Source organism: Cebus imitator, unplaced genomic scaffold (genome assembly GCF_001604975.1).
Source record: "Cebus imitator isolate Cc_AM_T3 unplaced genomic scaffold, Cebus_imitator-1.0 Scaffold249, whole genome shotgun sequence".
NCBI lineage: Eukaryota > Metazoa > Chordata > Mammalia > Primates > Cebidae > Cebus > Cebus imitator.
This window is the reverse complement of record NW_016107564.1, coordinates 2,897,116-2,921,225: the sequence shown is the minus strand read 5'-3', so window position 1 is coordinate 2,921,225 and position 24,110 is coordinate 2,897,116. Positions and strand designations below refer to the sequence as shown.

The 24,110-nt window shown below is 39.3% G+C and overlaps 1 protein-coding gene across 1 annotated transcript in view; it reads right to left on the bottom strand.

Annotated features, from left to right (window-relative positions):
• Window positions 1-2,624: 2,624 nt before the first annotated feature.
• CD38 (CD38 molecule) overlaps window positions 2,625-24,110 on the bottom strand; it is an 83,322-nt gene continuing 61,836 nt past the window's right edge. Inside the window, exons 4-8 of the mRNA XM_017498731.2 lie at window positions 14,420-14,505; window positions 9,915-9,988; window positions 8,293-8,385; window positions 7,879-7,965; window positions 2,625-4,849 (exon numbers count right to left, since the gene is read on the bottom strand). Of these exons, the coding sequence (XP_017354220.1) occupies window positions 4,786-4,849; window positions 7,879-7,965; window positions 8,293-8,385; window positions 9,915-9,988; window positions 14,420-14,505 (404 nt within the window). The 3' untranslated portion in view covers window positions 2,625-4,785. The remainder of the gene's footprint in view (window positions 4,850-7,878; window positions 7,966-8,292; window positions 8,386-9,914; window positions 9,989-14,419; window positions 14,506-24,110) is intronic.

Genomic DNA, 24,110 nt, shown 5'->3' with positions numbered 1-24,110 from the left:
TCTTTGGTTACTTCTATTCCCAGAAATAGCCACGTCTGTGTTCTGGCAGTGATAGAGCGACAGCCAAGTGTCAGCAGGGCAAGTGGCAACTTTTCTACCTGACAACCCAGTGGGGTAATCTGGAGTGTCATTCTTGACTAGGTGGCTTCAAACTATTTTCTTGTCTTCCTAGAGAATCTATAAGCTCTTGATAGTTTTTGGAAAATTCATTTTCAGGCTGTGATGGTTAATATTGTCAATTTGATTGAATTAAAGGCTGCAAAGTATTATTCCTGGGTATGTCTGTGAGGGTGTTGCCAAAGGAGATTAACATTTAAATCAGTGGACTGGGAGAGGCAGACCCACCCTCAGTCTAGGTGAGCACCATCTAATCAGCTACCAGTGCAGCAAGGATAAAAGAAGGCAGAAAAACATAAGAGGACTATACTGGCTGAGTCTTCTGGCCTCCAACTTTCTCCCATGTTGAATCCTTCCTGCCCTCACACATCAGACTCCAAGTTCTTCAGCTTTTGGACCCTTGGACCTAAACCAGTGGTTTGGCAGGGGCTTTTGGGCCTTTGGCCACAGACTAAAGGCTACACTGTTGGCTCCCCTACTTTTGAGATTTTGGGACTCGGACTGGTTTCTTTGCTCCTCAGCTTGTAGATGGCTTATTATGGGACTTCACCTTGTGATTGTGTGAGTCAATATGCCTTAATAAACTCCCTTTCATAATACATCTATCCTATTAGTTCTGTCCCTCTAAAGAGCCCTAACACACAGCCAGAGTGGTGTTCTGTTGTCGCAGCTGAGATCACAGGCTTATACAATATGTGAAGTGCCCTGTATAATAAACATTGGTTTTCTTGGCCTGGTGTGGTGGCTCACACCTGTAATTCCAGCAGTTTGAGAGGACAAGGCTGGCAGATCACAAGGTCAAGAGATCAAGACCATCCTGGCCAACATGATGAAACCCTGTCGCTATTAAAAATACAAAAATTAGCTGGGCGTGGTGAGAATCGCTTGAACCCAGGAGGCAGAGGTGGCAGTGAGCCAAGATGGCACCACTGCACTCCAGCCTTGCAACAGAATGAGACTCTGTCTCAAAAAACAAATAAATAAAAACAACAAAAACAATAAACATTGGTTTTCTCATTTCTGTGGGTCTGCATTTTGCATCAAGATTTTTGTTTGTTTTTTTGATGTTGTTTTTTTTGTGTGTATGTTTTCTTTGTTGTTATTTTTGAGACAGTGTCTAAACATCTATCACCCAGGCTGGAGTGCAGTGGCACAATCTCAGCTCACTTCAGCCTTGACCTCCTGTGCTCAAGCAATCCTCTCACCTCAGTCTCTCAAATAGCTGAGACTACAGGAATATGCCACCACGCCTGATTAATTTTCATTTAAATTTTTTTCAGAGATGAGATCTCACTATATTGCCCAGGCTGGTCTTGAACTCCTGGGCTCAGGTAATCCTCCCTCCTCGGCCTCCCAAAGTGGGAGGCTTGAGCCACCCTGCCAGGTCTTTTGCATCAAGTCTTTAAGTATTGTTCCATGTTTATGTCACTTATTAAGTATCACACACAAGATCATGTCCTTCGCAGGGACATGGATGGGACTGAAGGCCATTATCTTTAACAAGCTAATGCAGGAACAGAAAACCAAATACCTCCTATTCTCACTTATGCATGGGAGCTAAATGATGAGAATTCTTGAACACATAGTGAGAAACAACAAACACTGGGGCTTATTTGAAGATGGAGGGTGTGAGGAGGGAGAGGGTCAACAAAAATAATTAATGGGTACTAGGCTTAATACCTGGGTGATGAAATAATCTGTACAACAGATGGGGTGCGGTGGCTCACACCTATAATCCCAGCACTTTGGGAGGCCAAGGCAGGTGTATCATGAGGCCAGGAGATTGAGACCATCCTGGCCAACAGGTTGAAACCCCATCTCTACTAAAAATACAAAAAAAAATTAGCTGGGCGTGGTGGCATGGGCCTGTAATCCCAGCTACTCAGGAGGCTAAGAGAATCACTTGAACCTGGGAGGTGGAGTTTGCAGTGAGCTCAGATCGCGCCACTGCACTCCAGCCTAGCAACAAAGCGAGACTCCGTCTCAAAAAAAAAAAAAAAAAATCTGTACAACAAACCTCCATGACACAAGTTTATCTATGTAACAAGCCTGCACATGTATGCCTGAACTTAAAATGAAAGTTAAAAAAAAAAGAATCATACATTTTGTTGTCATTACATTAAATCCTGCCGGGTCTCAAGGTGAATCTTGTTAATAGAGAACAAAAGATGTGTCATAATGTGATTCTCAAATGTTAGACTCCTACTGAAAAACAACATTCTTTCTTCTTCAATGTGTCAAAGGATAAAGAGGTGTGAGTAAGGACTCTCAGGTCTTTGTAGACAGCAGCACTGGACTCTTGTTGGCGTCTGTTCCCACTTACTCCACCAATGAGACACACCAGGACAGTAACCTATCCTTTCTCCAGCTACCTAACTCACTCAATCATGGGGTGCAGTAGGTGGGAGGTCCTGCCGTCTGCGGGGTGCCACCCACTTAACATGTCCCTTAATTCTTTCAAACCCGGAAACAACTCTTTTTAAAACAATTATTCAAGACAGCTCTTTATTATACTTTTATTGTTTGTATGATTCATTTTTGTCTGTTACAAATATATTTCAAACTAGAGAGTCACAGATGTTAATAAACTTGCCCAATGTGTCACCTGCCTCTTAATTGCATAGTTTTCGCTGCCTTGTGCTACTTGCATTCCAGTTAGAGAATGGTAATTTGTGCCTCTCTGAATCAAGTTCAAGGATAAATGCCCTGTTGGGGAATAGTTCAAAGCCTGTTGTGCTTTGTGTGTGTGAGCTAAAGCCCACCTAATCACCACCTCTCTAGACAGCACCTCTCAGCTGGCTACTGAGTTCTTGGTGGATTGCTTAAAATATATATTAAAATGATGACTCTTCATAGTATAAGTAAATTAATTGCTTCATTATTCTAAGAGAAACTGTGAGAAAATAGCAATGTGTTTATAAAATAACTTAGTTATACAGTATTCTAGGTGTACTTTAATATTTTACTTTATACAATTTTTATCTGTCATACAGAAAAATTATCTAGCGCATACAACAATTTGCCTTTTAAAAACTCATAAAAGCAGTTTTTCTGTGCAGTATGGAATCTTCCTGAGAAACTTAAGTTACAGATTTAGGAATTGTTCTAAGGAAGAATAAGGCACCAAGAAGCAAGTCGATGCTGTCCCCATTGTATCACAGTGTGCAGACATGGGTTGAGCTTCCTCCAAACAAGAGCTATGAAAGGCACAGAAAGTTGCCAAGACAAAGCCAAAGAAACAATATGTTTTGCCAAATTATTTGCTAGCTTTGTCTGCTGGTTATGTAAGAGATTTGGATGTGGCACTAAACAGCTTGACACAAATGGTGACCCAGGGCCAAAGTAAGACCTACTGAATGCTGTAATTACTGTGGACTGAGAGACACTGTTTTTGTAACAGGAAAGGATATATACAATCATGTGCCTCATAACCACTTTTCAGCCAACAATGGACCAAATGATGGACCACATATATGATGGCGATCTCATAGGATTATCATACTGCATGTTCACTTTTTCTATGTTTAGATATACCAACATTCATCATTGTGTTAACATTGCCTGCAGTGTTCAGTACAGTCACATGCTGTACAGGTTTGTAGCCTAGGAACAAAAGGTTATACCGTGTAGCCCAGGTGTGTAGGAGGCTATACGATCTAGGTTTGTGTAAATACAATCTATGATGTTTACACAATGACAAAATCACCTAATGATGCATTTCTCAGAACATATTCCCATTGTTAAGTGACATATTATGTATATAGGTGTGTGTGTGTGTGTGTGTGTGCATATATATCATATGACTGTATACAGGCATGTGTGTGTGTGTGTATGCAGTCACATGCACTTACATATATATTTGTGTGTGTGTGTGTGTGTCCTTTCAAGTATTCAGTCTAAAATCAAATGACTATATTTGAAAATGTGCTTCAAACATTGTAAGATCAAGAACCATTACAATAGGAAAATGGTGAGCCTTGGGAAGTTAGAAAAGGGGCATTAAAGCCCAGGTCATTCCCACAGCCTTTGGGTAAGCATGATGGTGAGTGAAAGTGGGGATGGTAGGAGAAATTTTTACAGCAAATGAGAATGGAGTAGGGAGACAGGGAGTAGTAGCACATGTATGAGTAAAATATGAGGTTTATGGGCAACCAGTAATCCAGTAGAGAAGTCACTTATAAGAAGAGTAATATACATTGTGAGAGAATATTTACACATGTAGGTCAGGAAGTCCTTGGACCAGAGATGGCAAAGATACCCACGTTAGAACTACAGGGGAAAAAGAAGGGCACAGAAATACATCATGCAACAAGGCCATTCATTTGGAAATGTAATGCTTTCTGAAAACTTGAGCATTCATTTTCTTCACTTGCCTGTTCTAATAAGAGAGGTTTGGTGTGGTCATTTTTCAGTAAAAAGGATTAATATAAAACTTTCATTTTAATTTTATACCATAATTTTTCTTGACTATTGATAGATCACAATAAAAGCTATGCTGATGATGTAAGTTATTTTAAGACTTTGGGGGGAAAGGCTTCTATCTCTGGCGTTGACCTTATTGTGAAGGACCCTCCAAAATCTTCGGCCCTGCACCAGCAAGTCTGCTGAGTCACGTATGTTGACATAAACTACAAGGAGTCAAGGAGGTAAAACACCACAGCGACTGGCTCAGATCTCAGATATGCAAGATGAGTCCTCAGGATTTTTCACACACTGAAGAAACTTGGCAGGTCTATGACAAGAAAGCAAAAAAAGGAATCAAGAGGCCATAGAATACATCTGTGGTCCAATTTGCTAATGGAGGAAATCCCCTTTTTAGCTATAACAATATGCACAGACCACTTAGCATCCATACAAATTCATCTCCTGCAGTGACACGTCAGGAGAGGAGCTGTCCCTATCAGCTGATGATCAAAACACAGCAGGAGCAGCAACCAAGGCCAGGGACCCCCATTGTTTCTGTGGCTAATTTGCTTTCTTCTCTTCAGAAGATTCCTTAGGGAGTGTTGGATCCAGGGTAAAAGGCAGAGGTTATTGACCCTCTGGGAAAGGCTGGAGACCCTCAGCAAGGAGACCAAACTTCCTTTGCACAGAACAAACCTTAGATAAGCATCTAACAAGAAAATGACTATTATTTTCACAAAAATTAGTTAAAGCAACAGGACCCAATGGGAGTGGCTAGCACATGAATAGGGGGATGGTAGACAGTGAGGAAGGAGATTCTTTAAATTTGATTTTGCTAAATATGAGCCAAGGAAGAGGGAGATCCTCAGAAGCAGCTGCCAACACCCCTGGGCTTCTGGAAGGAAGAGGTGTCAGAACCCACCCTTGTGATGGGTCACCTCAGGCTCACCCCCAGTCAACTGTCATGACCAGTTGGGTACAGCAGCTCTAAATAGAGTCACTCCATCCTCGCCAATATGGTAACCTGGGATCACCTCATGAAGACATTCTGGGAAAACAAAGTATCCTCTTTATTAAGGAAATGGTGCTATGAAAAAGAAATCTTTCTAAGACTATTTAGGATTTTTGAAGGTACCTTTGCTTTACATTAAATGAGGAGAATATGACTATGTTTATTAATTTCAGTTTCTAATTGGGAATTCAATTTTGAAAAAGTAGTAGCATCTATGCTGTTAAGATGATCTCTTTCCATGAATATGTAAGTATTCATATCTAATGTCCCCATAAAATGGACATGACTTTTCATCTGTCGAATAACATTTTGATGGAGAGAATAACATTTTGATGGAGAGAGAACATTCTGATGTTTCGAAGCAACATAAAGGAATTAATGTACCCTTTAAGGGTTTTTTTACATGCCACTCGAGGGCCTAGCCAGATAAATCGTGCTGACTGTTAATTTTATAATATCCACCGTTCATTCCACTGGTTAAGACATATAAACATATGTTAAGAAATTCCATATACATTTTATCAGGATCATGAGTATGTGTATTTAAAAAAAAGAGGCTTGGAAATATACATGTTAATAGTGTTTGTCTCTCAGTGATGAAATTTATTAAGGGGTTAATATTAGAGTCATCAGGAAGTCTAATTTGTATAGGTCTAATATACACATATATATGTATATATATATATATACTTCTGGAAGGAAGAGGTGTTTGATTATTAAACAATAACACCAAAAGAGCTAGATGGAAGTTTGCTAAAATGAAAAGGTAAGTTTGGAATGGAGAGATTTAAACTACAGTCCATGTCTGTATCCTTGACATTCACCTTGGGCTCCCCTAGAGACAAACAACTGTTCTTTAAAGCCACACAGCAGTTAGACACAACAAGGGGTCCTGCCGATCCAGTCATTCAAAGAGTCATGCTAAATATATTACAGCTTCATGGTTTGAGAAAATGAACAGTGATTTTAAGACAATCCCCAAGTTTAAAGTCGCATGATCTGATGCTCTGAAAAATAAGTGTTGGCTTATAAATGACCTGCTTCCCACATGGACCACTGTCTGTACAAGTCCAAATGGAAGCCATGCCCATATTTTTTTCCAGATGAAGAATGAGTGAGCTCACTTGGATACTAGAGCAGACACAAATGAGGAGTTTGATGAATTGTAATATAAAGGCCCTCTGGTCATTTATGAAAAAAGGTTAATGTTTAAAAAGAGAAAAGAAATAAAGAGTATTGGGAATAATGGCATCTTTATTTCCCAGTCTCTATCCAGGTTTCTACTATTCTATCTTCTCCATGCAACACATCTTTGAACAGCTTAGACTGGTCAGGTATCTGCAAGATTTTTTTTATAGTGGCTCCTTCATTCATTCTTTCTGTTTTCCTGTATAACAGCTGTAGAATGCTCACGTCCTTTTCTGGAAGTTTCCAGAGAGAAGCAAGCTGACCAATGAGGAATTCAGGTCATTTGGGAAACTAAAGCTATCAGAAGAATCCCTTAAATCTGTCCTTCTGCTTCTCTGATGTGGTTAACAGGAGAAGGTAATGGCAGGAGACAGGAACAATATTCTAGCATCTCAGCTTCTACCTTCTTTGAATAGCTTTTCCCTTCCATATCAATCTTGTTCCAAGCTATTACATGTGGGAAAATCTCCAAAGATGCTTCTACCAGTGAGTCTCCTATCTACACCATTGGTCACAACTGCTTAAAAATGAGTGAGGGGGTCTTAGTTTTGAAACTAGAATTATAGGTGACTTTAAAAATATATATCTATCTGTAATTTTAAACTGTTTTCTAATAAATACAAATTATTAGTAAAATTTTTAAAATAATTTTTTTATTAAAAAAGACAGATCTTTGTAGACTGCCATATGACACCTTATCGCATGTTAGGTATTTGTACTAAGATCCACCTAAGGAAGCTTCGGATGCAAAATGATGTCAAGTCACAAAGATTTTACAGCTTGGGAGAAAGGGCTTAGCAAATCGTTCCCTTGCTCTCTTGAAACTAGCGGGCCAGTGAACCCTGGGCTGGGCCACTCACACTGGGAACCAGTAAATAGGCTGTCAAAGGTTGTGTCAGCTTTAGAGGCAAGTCCTACTTGGGACCAGTAGAGAAGGTTGGGGAAAGGTGGCCAAGTGAAGGCCACTAGCTAAGAAAACCTTCTGGACTAGGCTTGGAAGGAGGGACAGAAATCACCAGAGGTTGCCATCTGAGATCATCATCAAGCCCCAAGGAAGATTCCCACAGCCCTCCAAGCTCAGAGGAGGCTGAGGATAAAAGGAAATTCTACAGATGGCAAGACAGTCATTTTTTTTTCTTCAAGAAGAAATCAATTACCTGTAGATATTCTTGCAGAAAAATGTAATGTTCCTTTTGCTTATAATCAATTCCAGCTCTTTTATGGAGGGATCCTGGCATAAGTCTCTGGGGAAGGAAGAAGAAAGTAGAATATTACAAGACCTCACAAACATGTTTTGAGTCTGTTTGTTTTTGTAGCAGGCCCTGGACAAGACCTTTAGATAAAAAGGCAAAGCAGAAGCCCAGTGTCTAAGAGCTCCCGGATCAGCAGGAGAGTTGAAGTGTGAAGCAGGTAAATATCCTTTGTAGAAATAAAGTTAAGAGGCTGTTGGGATGAGATTCATGTACATTCATTTTCTGAGTCAGTTTTCTCCCAGTGAGTTCTTGTCACTGTGGATTCTTTCATGAACTGATTCATGAAATATCCCTTGGGTACAAAGTAGTAACATATACCTGGAATCTCCTCTTCCATCATGCATCACCCAGGCCTCTAGTGTGTGAACCTTCTCTGGTTGCAAACTATAGACTTCCACACTCCCAAAAGTGCTAAAATAGAAGAAGCAAAGAACACCGTCAACCCCAAACTAAAGCACCCATGCTCCCTTAAAAATCAGCAGGCAGGATGGCGCTGGCTAGGACCTATCCTTTGGAGTTGACTCATCAAATTGCAAATTAATAACATTTTCTTATTCTGCATGACCCTCGATTAACAAGATTCTCAAAATAAAATTCTTAAATTGTGCAATTATGTTGATTCCTTAAATACTTGCTATTTGAAGAGTGGTCCTTAGACCAACCTAATGAACATCACCTGGGATCTCATTAGAAATGTAGAACTTCAGCCACCACCACCTGCTGAAATGATCTGCAGTTGAACGATCCCCAAGTGATTCCCATGCTCAGCAAAGTTTGAGAGGCAGTGCTTTGAAAGACCACAGTGGCCTGCCCTAATCCCATTCCTAAACTCTTCCATGTTAGTCTCTGGCAACTGACACTCCAGTACTTAAACCATAATATCAGATCATAAAGTTCTGAAATGTCAATGCTTTCACCCAAAAAACTGGGATCAGAAGAAAAAAGGACAAATGCTTCCTTGTATAATTAAATATCAAAATAGGAGAGAAGAAAAATTATGTGGAGCACCTAGAGTTTCCAAGGCAGATTAATATACGCTTCCTCCTTTCAGTCAGCCTTATGTGGAATTAGAGAACAAAAATTAGAGAGCAAAGACCAAAAAGGCAATTGATGCAGTAAAAACTGTAAGTGTAGGAGATCAGACAAGAAGACACAGGTGTGGCCAGATTCACTGGTGAGGATCATCAAATGAGAATGACAGCTGATTCTTACTGAGCACTTTCTCTGTTGTCAGGCACAGAGCTCAGCATTTTTCATCCATTGTCTCAGTTAATCTTCCCATCACCATCACCTCTTCAGGTACATATACAGGGGCTTACAGAGGTTGAGTGCCCCACCTAAGGTCACAGAGATAATATGTAATCACCTCCAGTACCTGCTTTTAACCACTATAGCACATTGCTAACAATGTCTGCAAAAAGACAGTGAAGGCCAGGAGCCCAGCACAGTCCCCAATGTTCCCAGTAATGGTTTTACTACTGAATTGGGATACTACTTAACTGAGATTACTACACCCTTCCTGGAGGAAAGGGGAGGTAAGGCAGGTCTTCATGGATGGTGAGGGTTTAGACAGAAGGAAGCAGGAGAAGCAGGTCATATGGGGGAACACTGTGAACAACGGTGATCAATGGGTAGGGTGGAATGTAACGGGAGAGAAAGCTAAGAAAATTACACCATATCTGGAGAAGTTAAGAGCAGGAGATAGATAAAGTGCAGTGGCCATTAGAACCTGGTAGAGGATTTTTGGCAAAGAAGAAATCAGACAAAAGCATTGACTTAGGAGACAACTCTCTCCATAGAATTCAAAATGTTTACCTTTTTTGGCTCAGATCTTCAGAACTGACCTGAAACATGAAAAGCATATTCTTTCTAGGGATGACATATCCACTGCAAAATTTGCAACAGTATACTTGCAAACGGGATGCAAAATAAATGTGTACCTGTTTTTGTCAAAGATTTTACTGCGGGACCCATTGAGCATCACATGGACCACACCACAAGCAGTTTCTGCAAACTTAAAAAAAAAAAGAAATATCCACCATTCATCATGAAAACTTGATCATCATGCTCCAGCAGTTTCATTCAGAACAATACTTAGCAATAGCTAGTTAAGCAAAGATGTTCTATATGGTTTTAGCACAGGAGTGTCAGATCTACGTAATTTTCATTCCAAGCCACTGAACAGATTACGCTTCATATCAGAATTCTTGAAGCAGTTGCTCCAATCTGTAAGTGAACAATGTTCAATGTTGTAGTTCATAGAGCTGCTAAATTCAGTGGCTCAGAAGCTAGAAGTCCAGATGAATAAGAGGAATGTCTAAAGAGGGAAGATGAAAGTGTTTTCTCAGTAACAGGCACTGTAAACATTACACTTGTTTAGTGGGAGCAGGTGGATGATTCAGAGACAAGGGAAATGGGAACACCACAAAAGGGGAAACCGAGGAGAGAAGAGGGGACCCTCAGGCCTGGAAAGGCACAGAGAGAAAGGAGGACTGAATAAATGAATGAATAAATATGCTTGAGCAAAGAGTCTTATTTCTTCATGCAACAAACATTCAGCAGGAATCTTTGTTAGGCTTTGGAAAAAATGAACAAAATAAAGTGGCCTATATGTTCCCTCCAGGAGGCCTCCCCAGACCCTGGAACTAGCTCAGGTACCCTTCGCTGACTCTGACAGCATCTTACATTCCCTCCACATTATCCAACTGTATTGTATTATAATGATGAGTTTAACCTACCCACAAAAATTAAAAATTAAAAAAAACGCACTGCCTCTGCTACCAGGAAAAGAAAGGAATAAGTCTGAAAAAAGAAGGGCATCTGCATACGCCCGTGAGTGAATGGCAAAGATAAAGGTGCTGGTAGCTCACAAGGGTAGGATGCCTTCAATCCTGCACACTTCTGTACTCCCAGTGCCAAGGACTGAGTGGGGAACACAAGGATGTTCTTGATACATATAGAATGTGACTTGGTTGTAAAAGTTCTTAGCAACAGCACTGCCCTAAAACATACCACAGAGTGGTGAAACAGAAACTATTCTCAGAAAAAGAAAAAGCAAACAAGCAAAAACTATAAAGTGCCCATGATTGCTCACTGTCCATAGTAAGTACTCAGTTTGTGTATACCTATTTATCTTGTAAGTTGCTTCAGTGTAAGCAACTTACAATTTTAGTGTAAGTGGACAAGGAAGCATTTCTTTTCAAGTATATTAGGACAAAAAGAGAAAGGAAGGAAGAAAGAAATGAAAGAAAAAAGTGGGAGTAACAATATACTAATTATAATGCTTCAAAATTAAACTTAGACATTTGAGGTGCTGGGGCAGGTGGAATATAAATTATTTTCAAAGTGGGTGGATTTTGAGTTACATTACAGGATAGTGGTATCTCATTTTAAACATTGCAGTGACCCCATGGAACATGCATATTTTGATTTCCATTTGACAAATGAGGAATCTGAAGATCAGAATGAGTAAAAGAATCTGCCCAAGTTTAAACATAGTCTCCTTATGTCAGCTTCCAGGCTGTTTCCCTGTCTCCATCATAGCAGGGTTTACATGAATCCCCCTAAGACAGAGGTTTAGCTAGGTGCAACCCAGAGTTAAAATCAAACTGTCATTTAAAAGATAGAATTAATAAGCAGATTCAAAGAACAAAATTGAAGAGCATGGCTTTGGAATCAGGAAGACCAAGGTTAGGCTCTTGGCTCTGCAGCTTATCATCCCAGGGAACTTGGATGAGTCACTTCTGAGGCTTAGTTTCTTCACCTTTAATGTGGGGATTTGTCACACTACCTATGGGGATGACTCAATGGGAATGACACAGGAATATTCCTCAAGGCTTGTCACAGATATGCTGCTATGATTTGAATGTATGTGTTTCTTACACTGAAACCTAAACCAGTGTGATGGTAATAAGCGGTGGGTCTTTTAGGAGATAATTAGGCCCTAAGGGGATTAATACCCTTATAAAAGGGCTCTGGGGAACTAGCTAGGTTCCTTTAACCCCTCTGCCTCTGCCATGTGAGGCCACAGCAAGAAGGCACTATTTTGGAATCAGAAAGCAGCCTCACCAGACATCCAATCTGCTGGCACCTTAATCCTTGATTTCCCAAGTATCCAGAACAATGAGAAAATAAAATTCCTGTTTTCAAAAAAATTACCAAGTCTCAGGTAATTTGTGGCAGAAGCACAAATGGACTAAGACATATGCACTTAACAAATATATTTCTACCTGGCCCAGCTCCTCAGATGTCTAAGTTTAATTTTGAAGAATTATAATTAGTATATTGTTGCTCCCACCTTCTTTTTTCATTTCTTTTTTCCTTTCTTTCTTTTTTTTTTCCTAATAAACTTGAAAAGAAATGTTTCCTTGTCCACTTACACTGAAGCAACTTACAAGATAACTTACACAGTCATCTTTGAGTAAGGTAAGAAATAGATGTGGGTATATGTGCACAATGGAATTGTATTCAGGCGTTAAAAAATGTATTCCTGGCCAGGTGCAGTGACTCAACCCTGTAATAGCAGCACTTTGGGAGACCAAGGCAGGTAGATCACCTGAGGTTTGGAGTTTGTGACCAAACTGGCCAACATAGTGAAAGCCCCTCTCTACTAAAAATACAAAAATTAGCCAGGCATGGTGGCCCATGCCTGTAGTCCCAGCACCATGGGAGGCCAAGGCTGGCAGATCAGCTGAACTCAGGAGTTCGAGACCAGCCTGACCAACATGGTGAAACTCTGTTTCTACTAAAAATACAAAAATTAGACAGGCATGGTGGCCCATGCATGGTGGCCCAGGTCCTCGGGAGGCTGAGGTAGAATTGCTTGAACCCAGGAGATGGAGGTTGCAGTGAGCTGAGATTGCACCAATGCTCTCCAGCCTGGGCAAAAGAGCAAGACTTTGTCTCAAAAGAAAAATGTATTCTTGTCATTTGCAGCAACATGGATGGAACTGGAGGGCATTATGTTAAATGAAGTAAGCCAGAAATAGATGCTTAAATACTACATGTTCTCATTCATATATGGAAGCTAAAAATAAGCTGATCTTACAGAGCTAAAAGTCAGAACAGAGGCCACTAGAGCCTGAGAAAAGTAGGAGGAGAGGGGATAGGTAGAGATTTGTTATAGAATACAAAATTATAGTTAGATAGTAGGAATAAATTCTGTTGCTCGAGAGCACTGTAGGCTGACTATAGTTAATAATATATTAAATAGTTTCAACAAGCCAGGTGGGGGATGATGAATGCTCCCAACACAAAGAAATGATAAATGTTTGAGATGATAGATTTGCTAATTACCCTGATGTCATCACTACACCTTACATGTATTACATCACTACATATCCAATAAATGTGTAAAATTATTATGTATCAATTAAAAAAAATAGGTAGAGGGTGCCATGGTGTATTTCCCAGCCTAGATTTTTAGTCTAGAGTCAGACAGCTTGGGATAAACTCCCACGTGTGCCACTTACTATGTCTGTACATTTAGTAGATTCCTTATTTACTTATACCTTCACATTGTTATGTGTTAAATGAGTACAATACTCACGGTACCTGCCTCACAGGGCTCTGGTGAAGATGCAAGTTCTTAGTTCACATAAAGAGCTGAGGACTGGCCAGGCATGATGGCTCACACCTGTAATCCCAGCACTTTGGGGAGCTGAGGCAGGTGGATCATGAGGTCAGGAGTTCGAGACCAGCCTGGACAACATGGTGAAACTCCACCTCTACTAAAAATACAAAAATTAGCTGGGTGTGGTAGTGGGTGCCTGTAATCCCAGCTACTCTGGAGGCTGAGGTAGGAGAATGGTTTGAACCTGGGATGCGGAGGTTGCAGTGAGCCAATTGTGCCACTGCACTCCAGCCTGGGTGATGGAGCAATACTCTCTCAGGAAAAAAAAAAAAAATACAAAAATTAGTCAGGTGTGGTGGCGTATACCTGTAATCCCAGCTACTTGGGAGGCTGAGGCACTAAAATTGCTTGAACCCAGGAAGCAGAGGTTGCAGTGAGCTGAGATTGTGATGCTGCACTACAGTCTGGGCAACAAAGCAAGACTCCGCCACACACACACACAAAAGAGCTGAGAACTGTACCTGGCACATAGTAAGTGGTCTACACATGTAGATTGTTATGACTGCCTCAGGAATCTAAGACTGATTAATACCTGAATCAGAGAATTAAACCCCAGGTTCCTGGTAGTCAAAGTCAAAGTGTGTAAGAGCCAAGATTCTGCAACTGGAGGCCATGGACCATCTATGAATGTTCTAAAATTGGATGTGTACATTTTCTGGCATGTGCTTCTGAACCTTTTTCTCAGGGATAAATCCTATATTTTCATTCCTAAAAGGATCTGTAATCCAAAAGTGTTAAAACCAAGCACTGACTGGATGACATCTTAAGTTCTGTGGTCTCCAAAGCTCTAGAATTTCACTGCTTGGTACTTACCCTGCGGGAAACCGTTTTCCAGAATACTGAAACAGAGTTGTTGCTGCAGTCTTTTCTCCAGTCTGGGCAAGATCGATAGTTTAATTCTAAAAGACACAGTTTATAGAAAATAAAGTGGAAAAGAATGAATATAAATAAGCTCCACTCTTCCCTGGCTATTCAATCATAGTGGAACCATTTTCCAATGTGTCACTGCCAAGACAGAGGCTGGAGAACGGACACATTTTGACCCAATTTAACTAAGTGTCCCCTGAATCCATTCCAAAGTTCTTACCTTATCTTCCAAATCCCAGATGGGAACACAGTGGCAAGTCATGATTCTGGGAAGTGCTAGCAAAATTCATCTGATAGAGATAAGCCCTCTACATTATCCCCAGTCCGGGAAGGATTAGAGGTGAGATCAGTCCTTCAGTGGTTGCTTTTGCCAACCACTTTTCTGCTTCCTGACAATTCTCTTTGGCTGAGTTTCCTGCCCTACCTTCTTAAGTCTTCACCACTTACTCTCAGATAGGCTCAGAGTCTTCCTGCATTTGCCCTCATCAAGGCAGTCTTAGCCCTGAGTAAAGTACAATAGATATAGAGCATGAATACATAGTTTCTGTGTCACTTCTCCCAAAGAAATCTGCCTTAATGCACATTTATTGAATTTTAGGTCTTAGAAAGATAAATTCAATGGGAAACTTGCCTTCACAGGGTGCATGATATAGTAATTCTAGGAGTCTCATAATGATTAAATGCTTTAAAACCAAAACCACACAAATAAAAAAGACACATTCCCATGTACAGATGTAAATAATTAGTGTGGAGTCAAAAGGAATTATCTTACTGATAGAGGTAAAAAGGTTGATGATGAAACGGACATACATTTTGTAAAGTGCTTTAAAGCATATATGTTTTCCTGAATGTAAACCTCTTTTATCTTCACAATCACATCTAAAGAGATTCTCTCAGTTGTCATCTTTCCTCTCCCAATAGGATTCTTCCCCATTGCTGCCTGCCATCATGAAAACATAAACATAACATAAAATAAAAATTTAAAGTTAAGAATAAAAAGAAAAAGAATAAAATTTAGCAAGGAACATAAATAAACTTAAGAATAAGAATAAGAATAAGCAAGAGAAAAAAGGAGATTTGAAAGTTATGACATAAATTAAGAACTTCATGTTAAAACAAACAGACTGGATACAATGGCTCACACCTATATTCCCAGCACTTTGGGAGGCCAAGGCAGGTGGATCTCTTGAGCCCAGGAGTTGGAGACTAACATGGGCAACATGGTAAACTCTGTCTCTACAAAACATACCAAAATTAGCTGGGCATGGTAGCGCATGCCTATAGTCCCATCTACTCAAGGGGCTAAGACAGGAGGATTGCTTGAGCACAGGAGGTCGAAGCTGCAGTGAGCTGAGATTGTGCCCCACAATCTGAGTGAGAGGGACAGACTGTTTCTGAAAGAAGAAGAAGAGGAAGAAGAACAAGAAGAATGAGGAGGAGGAGGAGGAGGAGGAGAAGAAAGAAAGAAGGAAGGAAAGAAAGAAGAAGAAAGAAAGAAAGAAAGAAAGAAAGAAAGAAAGAAANAAAGAAAGAAAGAAAGAAAGAAAGAAAGAAAGAAAGAAAGAAAGAAAGAAAGAAAGAAAGAAAGAGAAAGAAAGAATGAAGGAAAGAAAAAGAAAGGAGAAGAAATAGTAAAATAAATAAACAAGGCAAAACTAAATCAGATTAAAATGTTGAGAAAAAATAAGCCAAAATACTAAAAAATTAAAATATAAAAATTAGGCCTTTTTACTCCTCCACCTTCTGCCATGTAAGGACATAGCAACAAGCAGAGAACAAGACTTCACCAGACAATGACTTTTTCAGTGCCTTGATCTTGGCCTTCTCAGCCTCCAGAACTAAATACTTCATGCCTAGAGGAGTGACATCAGCAAGATGGCAGGATAGAAAGTCTCAGACTCAACTCTACAGAAAGTTCAACCAGCAATTATCCACAGACCAGGATGTCTTTTTGAAGGCTCCAATACTTGAAAACAAGCTTGAGACACCTAAGTGGTCCATAGAACTGAATGAAAACCAAATTGGATGGGTAAGAAGAAAGATCTCACTTTGACTACGGCACCACTTTTCCTCCCCCAAAGAAGGACACAAAGCCAGATGGAGAAGATTTTCCTCGGCCATGGTTTCCACAGAGGGAAAGAGAACCAGAGGTAATTATCCATCTTCCCTAGCATTCCAAGATGCTTTCCAGGGAAGCTGAGTCCGGTCTCATTTCACAGGGAATGTTGACGATAGGAGGACAACTAGATTGCACCAGATTAGGTAGAAACAAAGAAAGGAGGCAGAAGTCATAGTCACCAGCACATGGATCTCGATGGTACCTCTGTGTTTCTGCCCGCTATGGCATCCTATAGGAAATACCAGCCAGTTTCATGGCCCAAAACAAACTGAGCTGGTCTCCTTCAGAACCACTTTGGGAAGTTCAATCTAGCTTAAGTTCCTAGATAGCTAGATTCCACTCCTGGCCTCAGAGACCACCCTAATGACCCAACCCAGGCAGGTAGATGACTGTCTTTGCCCATCCTAGAGAAAGATAAAAGCTACATTTAATTGATCCAGGAAGTCAAGCAGTGGCTCCACTCTGCCAAAATGCCTACCAATGACCTACCCAGACAGGGAATCTTCTACCTCAGTGCATTTTGGAGAAGCATCAGAGATAGTCCCAGTTGACCAGGAAGGTCAAACAGCTGCTTACTTCAGCCAAAAGTCAACCCATGGCTCCATTCTCAGGATGGTGATCTTCAATTGTGCATTTCTAAGGAGCATAGCCTCTGATCTTGCCTGTCTACCTAACCTTGGAGTCCGGCCTGAAATGCTGCTGAACTTCAGATACCAAATATCATAATTGCCTTGCCAGGAAATATGTCCTATGAATGATGTGATAAGAATCCATCACAGTACCTAGCCAGTGTAAAACAATGAAACCACAAGAAAGACAATAAGAGAGGAAGAAAGAAACAAAATATCTTAAAAAAAAGCAGAGAACAATTAATAACATGGCAGTAGCAAGTCTTTACCTATCAATAATTATCTTGAATGTAAAATGATTAATTCTTCAACAAAAAAACAGAGGGAATGAATAGATTTTTTTTTAAGATCCAGCGATATGCTGCCAATAAGAAACTCACCTTACTTTTAAGAATACATATAAACTGAAAGTGAAGGAATGGAAAAACATATTCCATGTGAATGGAAACTGAAAGAGATCAGGAGTAACTACACTTCTTTCAGATAAAATAGCCTTTAAGTCAAAAACTGTAAAAAACAAACAACATTGTATAATGATAAACGGGTCAATTAATTAAGAAGATATTGTAAATTTGTAATATTGTAATAATTTGTAAAATTTGCAACAATTTGTAAAATTGTAAATATACATGCACCCAACATTAGAGAACCTAAATATAAATAACAAATATTTAAGTATCTGAAAGGAGAGATATAATGTAAGGCAATAATAGTAGGGAACGTCAATACCCACGTTCAACAATAAACAGATCATTTAAACAGAAAATTAATAAGAAGACAATGAACTTGAACAATGTTTTAGAGAAAATGAACCTAACAGACATATACACCAGCATTGACACTATCTGACAGTAATGTAATACACACTCCTGTCAAGTACACACAGAATATTTTCTAGGGTAGGGCACATATTAGGACACGAAAACCAAGCCTTAGCAAATTTAAAAAGGTTAAAGTCATATCAAGTATCTTTTCTGACCACAATGGTAGAAAACTAGAAATCAATAAAAGAAGAAATATTGGAAAATTCACAAATATAGGGAAATTAAACAGCATGTTCCTGAATAAACAATGAGTCAATAAAGAAATTAAAAAGAAAATTTAAAAATATGTTGAGACATGAAAATGTAAATACCATATACCCAAAACATAGGGGGTGGAGCAAAAGCAGTTCTAAGAGAAAAGCTATAGTAATAAATACCTACATCAAGAAAGAAGAGAGATCTCAAAAGAACAAAAACATTTAACATTATGGAAGGAAACAATAAAGATTATAAAAGAAATAAAACAGAGACTAGGAAAACAACACAAAAGATTAGCAAACTTAGAGTTGGCTTTTTTTGAAAAGATACACAAAATTAACAAATATTCAGCTAACTTAACTAAGAAAAAAGAGAAGATTCAAATAACATCAGAAATATAAAAAGAAGATATTACAATGGATATTACACAAATACAGAGGGTCATAAGAGACACTACAAACAATTATTAATATATGCCAACAAGTTAAATAGCATAAAGGAAATGAATAAACTTCTAGACATATACAACCTACCAGGACTGAATCATGAGGCAATGAAAAATCTGAACAGGAATAATGAGTAAGAAGATTGAATCAGTCATTTAAAAGCCATCGAAGGAAAGCCCAGGACCTGATGAATTCACTGCTGAGTGCTATGATATCAAACATTTAAAGAGCTAAATCCAATCCTCCTCAAATTCTTCCAAAAAAATTAAGAGGAGAAAATACTTCCAAACTCTTTTCATGAGGCCAGCATTACCCTGATACTAAAGCCAGACAAAGACACTACAAGAAAAGAAAATTACAGGCCAAGATCCTTGATGAACATAGATGCAAAGATGCTCAACAAAACACTAGCAAACTGAATTCAGCAATATGTTGAAAGAATCATCCACCGTGATCAAGCAGAATTTGTCCCTGGGATGCAAGGATGCTTCCACATACACAAATTTTAATAAATGTAATATAACACATTAACATAATGAAGGACAAAAAGCACGTGATCATCTCATTAGATTCAGAAGAACCATTTGAAAAGTTCAACATCCTTTTATAATAACAACCTTTGCCAAATTAGGTATACAAGGAATGTACCACAATAAAATAAAGGTCATATATGAGAAGCCCACAGCTATCTTAAACTCAATAGCAAAAAATCAAAAGCCTTTTCTCTGATATCTAGAAGTCAAGGATGCCCACTTTTGTCACTACTATTTAACATAATAATGGAGAAGCCCTTGTTGAGCAATTATGTGAGAGAAAGAAATAAAAGGCATCCAACAAAAAGAGTGAAATTGCCACTATTTATTGATGCCATAATTATATATATTTAAAAAGCTCACTAAAAACTCCAGCAAAAAAACTATTAAAACTGACAAATATAGTAAAGTTGAAGCATGCAAAATCAACACACAGAAATCAATAGCATTTCTGTACATTAGCAACAAACTATCTGAAAAAGAAATAAAGAGAATAATCCTATTTCAATAGCTACAAAAAAACTCAAGTACTTAGGAATAAATTTAACCAAGGAAATAAAAGCTGTGTATACCAAAAACTACAAAACATTGATGAAAGAAATTGAAAGAGACACAAATAAATGCAAAAATATTCTATGCTCATAGGTTGGAAGACTTCATACTGCTAAAATGTCCATATTATCCAAAGAGATCTACAGATTCAATGCAATCTCTGTCTAAATTCCAATATCATTTTTCACAGAAATAGAAAAAGCAATTATAAAATACATGTGAACCCACAAAAAAAAAAAATAGCCAAGGTAATCATGAGCAAAGGGAGCAAAGCTGAAGGCATTACGCTACCTGATTTCAAACTATAGGTATAGTAATTAAAACAGCACGGTGCTGGCCAAAAAAAAAAAAAACCACATATGTTTACCAACGGAACAGAATAGAGAGACCCAAAATAAACTCATGAACGAATGGTCAATTGACTTTTTTTTACAAAGGTGCTAAGAATATACAATGAGAAAAGAAAAATTTCTTCAATAAACGGTACAGTGAAAACTGAATACCAGCACACAGAACAATGAAATTGAACCTTTATCTCATATCATATGCAAAAGTCAACCAAAAAGTTTACATAAACTTTAAATTTAAAATTGATTTAAGTAAATTAAGCAATTAAATGTAAGACCAGAAACTGCAAAACTACTAGAAAAAATCTTTGTTAGTCTGTTAGTATGTTACTATAAAGAAATACCCAGGACTGGGTAATTTATTAAAAAAAAAAAAAGCGGTTTATTTGACTCATTGTGCTGCTAGCTATAAGGTTCAAGGCTGGGCATCTGCTTAGGAGTTCAGGTTGCTTCCACTCGTGGCAGAAGGTGAAAATGAATCAGTGTGTGCAGAGATCACAGGGTGAAAGAGGAATGAAAAGAGAGGGAGGTGCCAAGCTCTTTTAAACAACCAGCTCTCATGGGAACTAAGAGAGTAAGAACTTAGTGATTACCACAAGGACAGCACCAAGCCATTCAAGCCATTTGTGAGGGATTTGCCCCAATGACCCAGACACTTCCCATTAGGCCTCACCTCCTCACATTGGAGATCAAATTTTAACATTAAGTTTAAAGGATCAAATATCTAAACTTCAGCAAAACCATAGGGAAAAAAAACTACAAAAAAATTGGCCTTGGCAAGCAGTTTTTTGCATTTGACCTCTAAAATGCAGGCAACACAAGCAAAATTAGCAAATGGCATTACATCAAACTAAATTGCTTCTGTACAGCAAAAGAAATAATTAACAGCATAAAAAAGACAAACGATTTATGGATAGAGAGATAATATTGGCAAACCATACATCTGATAAGAGGTCAATATCCAAAATATATAAGGAACTCAGACTTGAGAGTGGAACAAGATGGACGAATAGAAGGCTCCACCAAACGTCCCCTTCACAAGACACCAATTTAACAACTATCTATACAAGAAAAGCACCTTCATAAGAACCAAGAATCAAGGGGGACACTTATAGTACCTGGGCTTAACTTCATGTCACTGTAAGAGGCACTGAAGAGGTAGACAGAACGGTCTTAAATCACCAGTGCCACCCCCTCCCACCCTCCAGCCATAGCTGCTTGCTGTGGAGAGGGATTCTGTGTACTAGGGAGAGGAAGAGCATAGCAAATGTGAGGCATTGAACTCACTGGTTCCCTGTTACAGCAGAAAGCAAAACCTGACCAAACTCAACTGATGCCTGTCCCCAGAGGGAATATTTAAATCAGCCCTAGCCAGAAGGGAACTGTCAATCCCAGCATTAGAAACCTGAGTTTTCACAAGCCTCACTACTGCAGACTAAAGTGTCCTGGGGCTCTAAATAAACTTAAAGGGCAGTCTAGGCCACAAGGACTGCAACTCCTAAGTGAGTCATAATGCTGAACTGAGCTCAAAGCCAGTGGCACATGTGACCTACTGAGACACCAGCCAGGTAGCTAAGGGAGTGCTGGCATCACTCCTCCCCTAACCTCAGGCTGCACAGCTCATGTATCCAAAAAAGTCCCCTTCTTTCTGCTTGAGACGAGGAGACGGATGAGTGGGGAGGACTTTGTCTTGCATCCTTGGATACCAGCTCAGCCACAGGATAAGGCACTGGTGAGAGTTACAAGGCCACCTGGAAAGGCCCTGGCTCCCAGATGGCATTTCTAGGCACACACTAGGCCAGAAGAGAACCTGCTGTCTTGAAGTGAAGCACCTAGTCCTAACAGGATTCATCACCTGCTATTTGAAGAGCCCTTGGGTCCTGAAAAAACAGAAGTGATACCCAATTCGTATGTCATGGGCCTTGGGTGATCCTCTGAGATTTGCTGGCTTCAGGTACAACCAGAGAGAGGTAGAACACCAACTGGACTTGGTGGTCCTGATTCCAGGATGTGGCTCTTTGATAGCATTTCTAGGCCTTCCCTGGGACAGAGGGGAGCTGCCTCCCTTGAAGGGTGAGTCCCAGGCCAGGCAGGATTACCACAGCTGACTAAAGAGCCCTTGAGCCTTGGAATATTTGCAGTACACTGGCAGTACTCCCTGTGGGCCTGTGATGGTAGTAGCCATGAGGTGAGGCTCCTCTGCCTTAGGAAAAGGGAAGACCACATGGGAAGGACTGTGTCTTGGGGTTTGAATGCCAGCTTAGCCACAGTACAATAGAATACTAGGTAGACTTCTAAGGTTTTTGACTCTAGTCCCTGGTTCCTGGATGGCACCGCTGGACCAGCCCAGGGCTGGTCTCTTGCCACCCTGAAGAGAATACAGTTCTGGCTGGATTTGTCACCTGCTGATTGTAGAGCCCCAGAGCCTTGAGCAAATATAGATGGTAGCCATGAAATAGTTACAGCAGACTTTGGGCAAGACCCAGTGCTATAGTGGCTTCAGGTCTAACCCAGCAAAGTCCTAGTTGTGGTGAAGTGTGTCACTCCATTCCCAGCTTTATGTGGGTCAGAACAAAAAGAGAGAGACTCTGTTTGGGAGAAAGTAAAGGGAATATAAAAAGAGTCTCTACCTGGTAATCTAGAGAATTCTTCCAGATCGTGTCCAAGACCATCAAGGTGGTACCTCTATGAGTATGTGCAAGACCCACAGCATAACTAGGCTTGCAGGGCCCCCTACAGCAGATCACAATATCTGAGTTCTTTAGAATATCTGGAAAGCCTTTCCAAGGACAGGTATAAACAAGCCCAGACTGTAAAGACTACAGTAAATACAATGCCTAGACACAGACAAACATCTACAAGTATCAAGACCATCCAGGAATATATGACCTCACCAAATGAATTAAATAAGACATCAGAGATCAATCCTGAAGAAATAGAGATACGTGAGGCAAATAATTCAAAATAGGGGTGTTTAAGAGACTGAAAGAAATTAAAGTTAATACAGAGAAAGAATTCAGAATTCTATCAGATAAATTTAACAGAGATGAAAATAATTAAAAAGAATCAAGTAGAAATTCTGGAGCTCTGAAGTGCAAATGACACACTGAAGAATGCACCAGAGTCTTTTAAAAGCAGAACTGATCAAGCAGAAGAAAGAATTAATGAGCTTGAAGACAGGCTACTTGAAAATACAAAGTCAGAAAAGCCAAAAGAAAAAAGAATAAAAAACAATGAGGCACACTGACAGGATCTAGAAAACTGCTTTAAAAGGGCAAATCTAAGAGTTACTAGCCTCAAAGAGGAGGTAGAAAAAGAGATACAGGTAGAAAGTTTATTCAAAGTGATAATAGAAGAGAACTTTGCAAATCTAGAGAAAGATATAAATATCCAAGTACAAGAAGTTTATAGAACACCAAGCAGATTTAACCCAAGAAGATTGCCCCAAGGCACTTAATAATCAAACTCCCAAAGGTCCAGAATAAAGAAAATATCCTAAAACCATTAAGAGAAAAGAACAAATAACATTCAATGGAGTTCCAATACATCTGCAGACTTTTCAGTGGAAACCTTATAGAGCAGATGAGAGTGGCATGACATATTTAAAGTACTGAAAGAAAAAAAAACAAGTTTTTACCCTAGAATAGTATATCTAGTGAAAATATCCTTCAAACATGAAGGAGAAATAAAGATTTTTCCAGACAAACAAAAGCTGAGAGATTGAATCAACACAAGACCTGTCCTAGAAGAAATGCCAAAGGGAGTACTTCAATTAGAAAGAAAAGGATGTTGATGAGCAATAAGAAATCATCTGAAGATACAAAACTCACTGGCAATAGTAAGTATACAGAAAAATACAGGATGTTTTAACACTGTAACTATGGTATGTAAACCACTCTTGTCTTAAGTAGAAAAACTAAATGATGAGTCAATCAGAAATAATAAGTATAATAACTTTTCAAGACATATACAGTACAATAAGATATAAA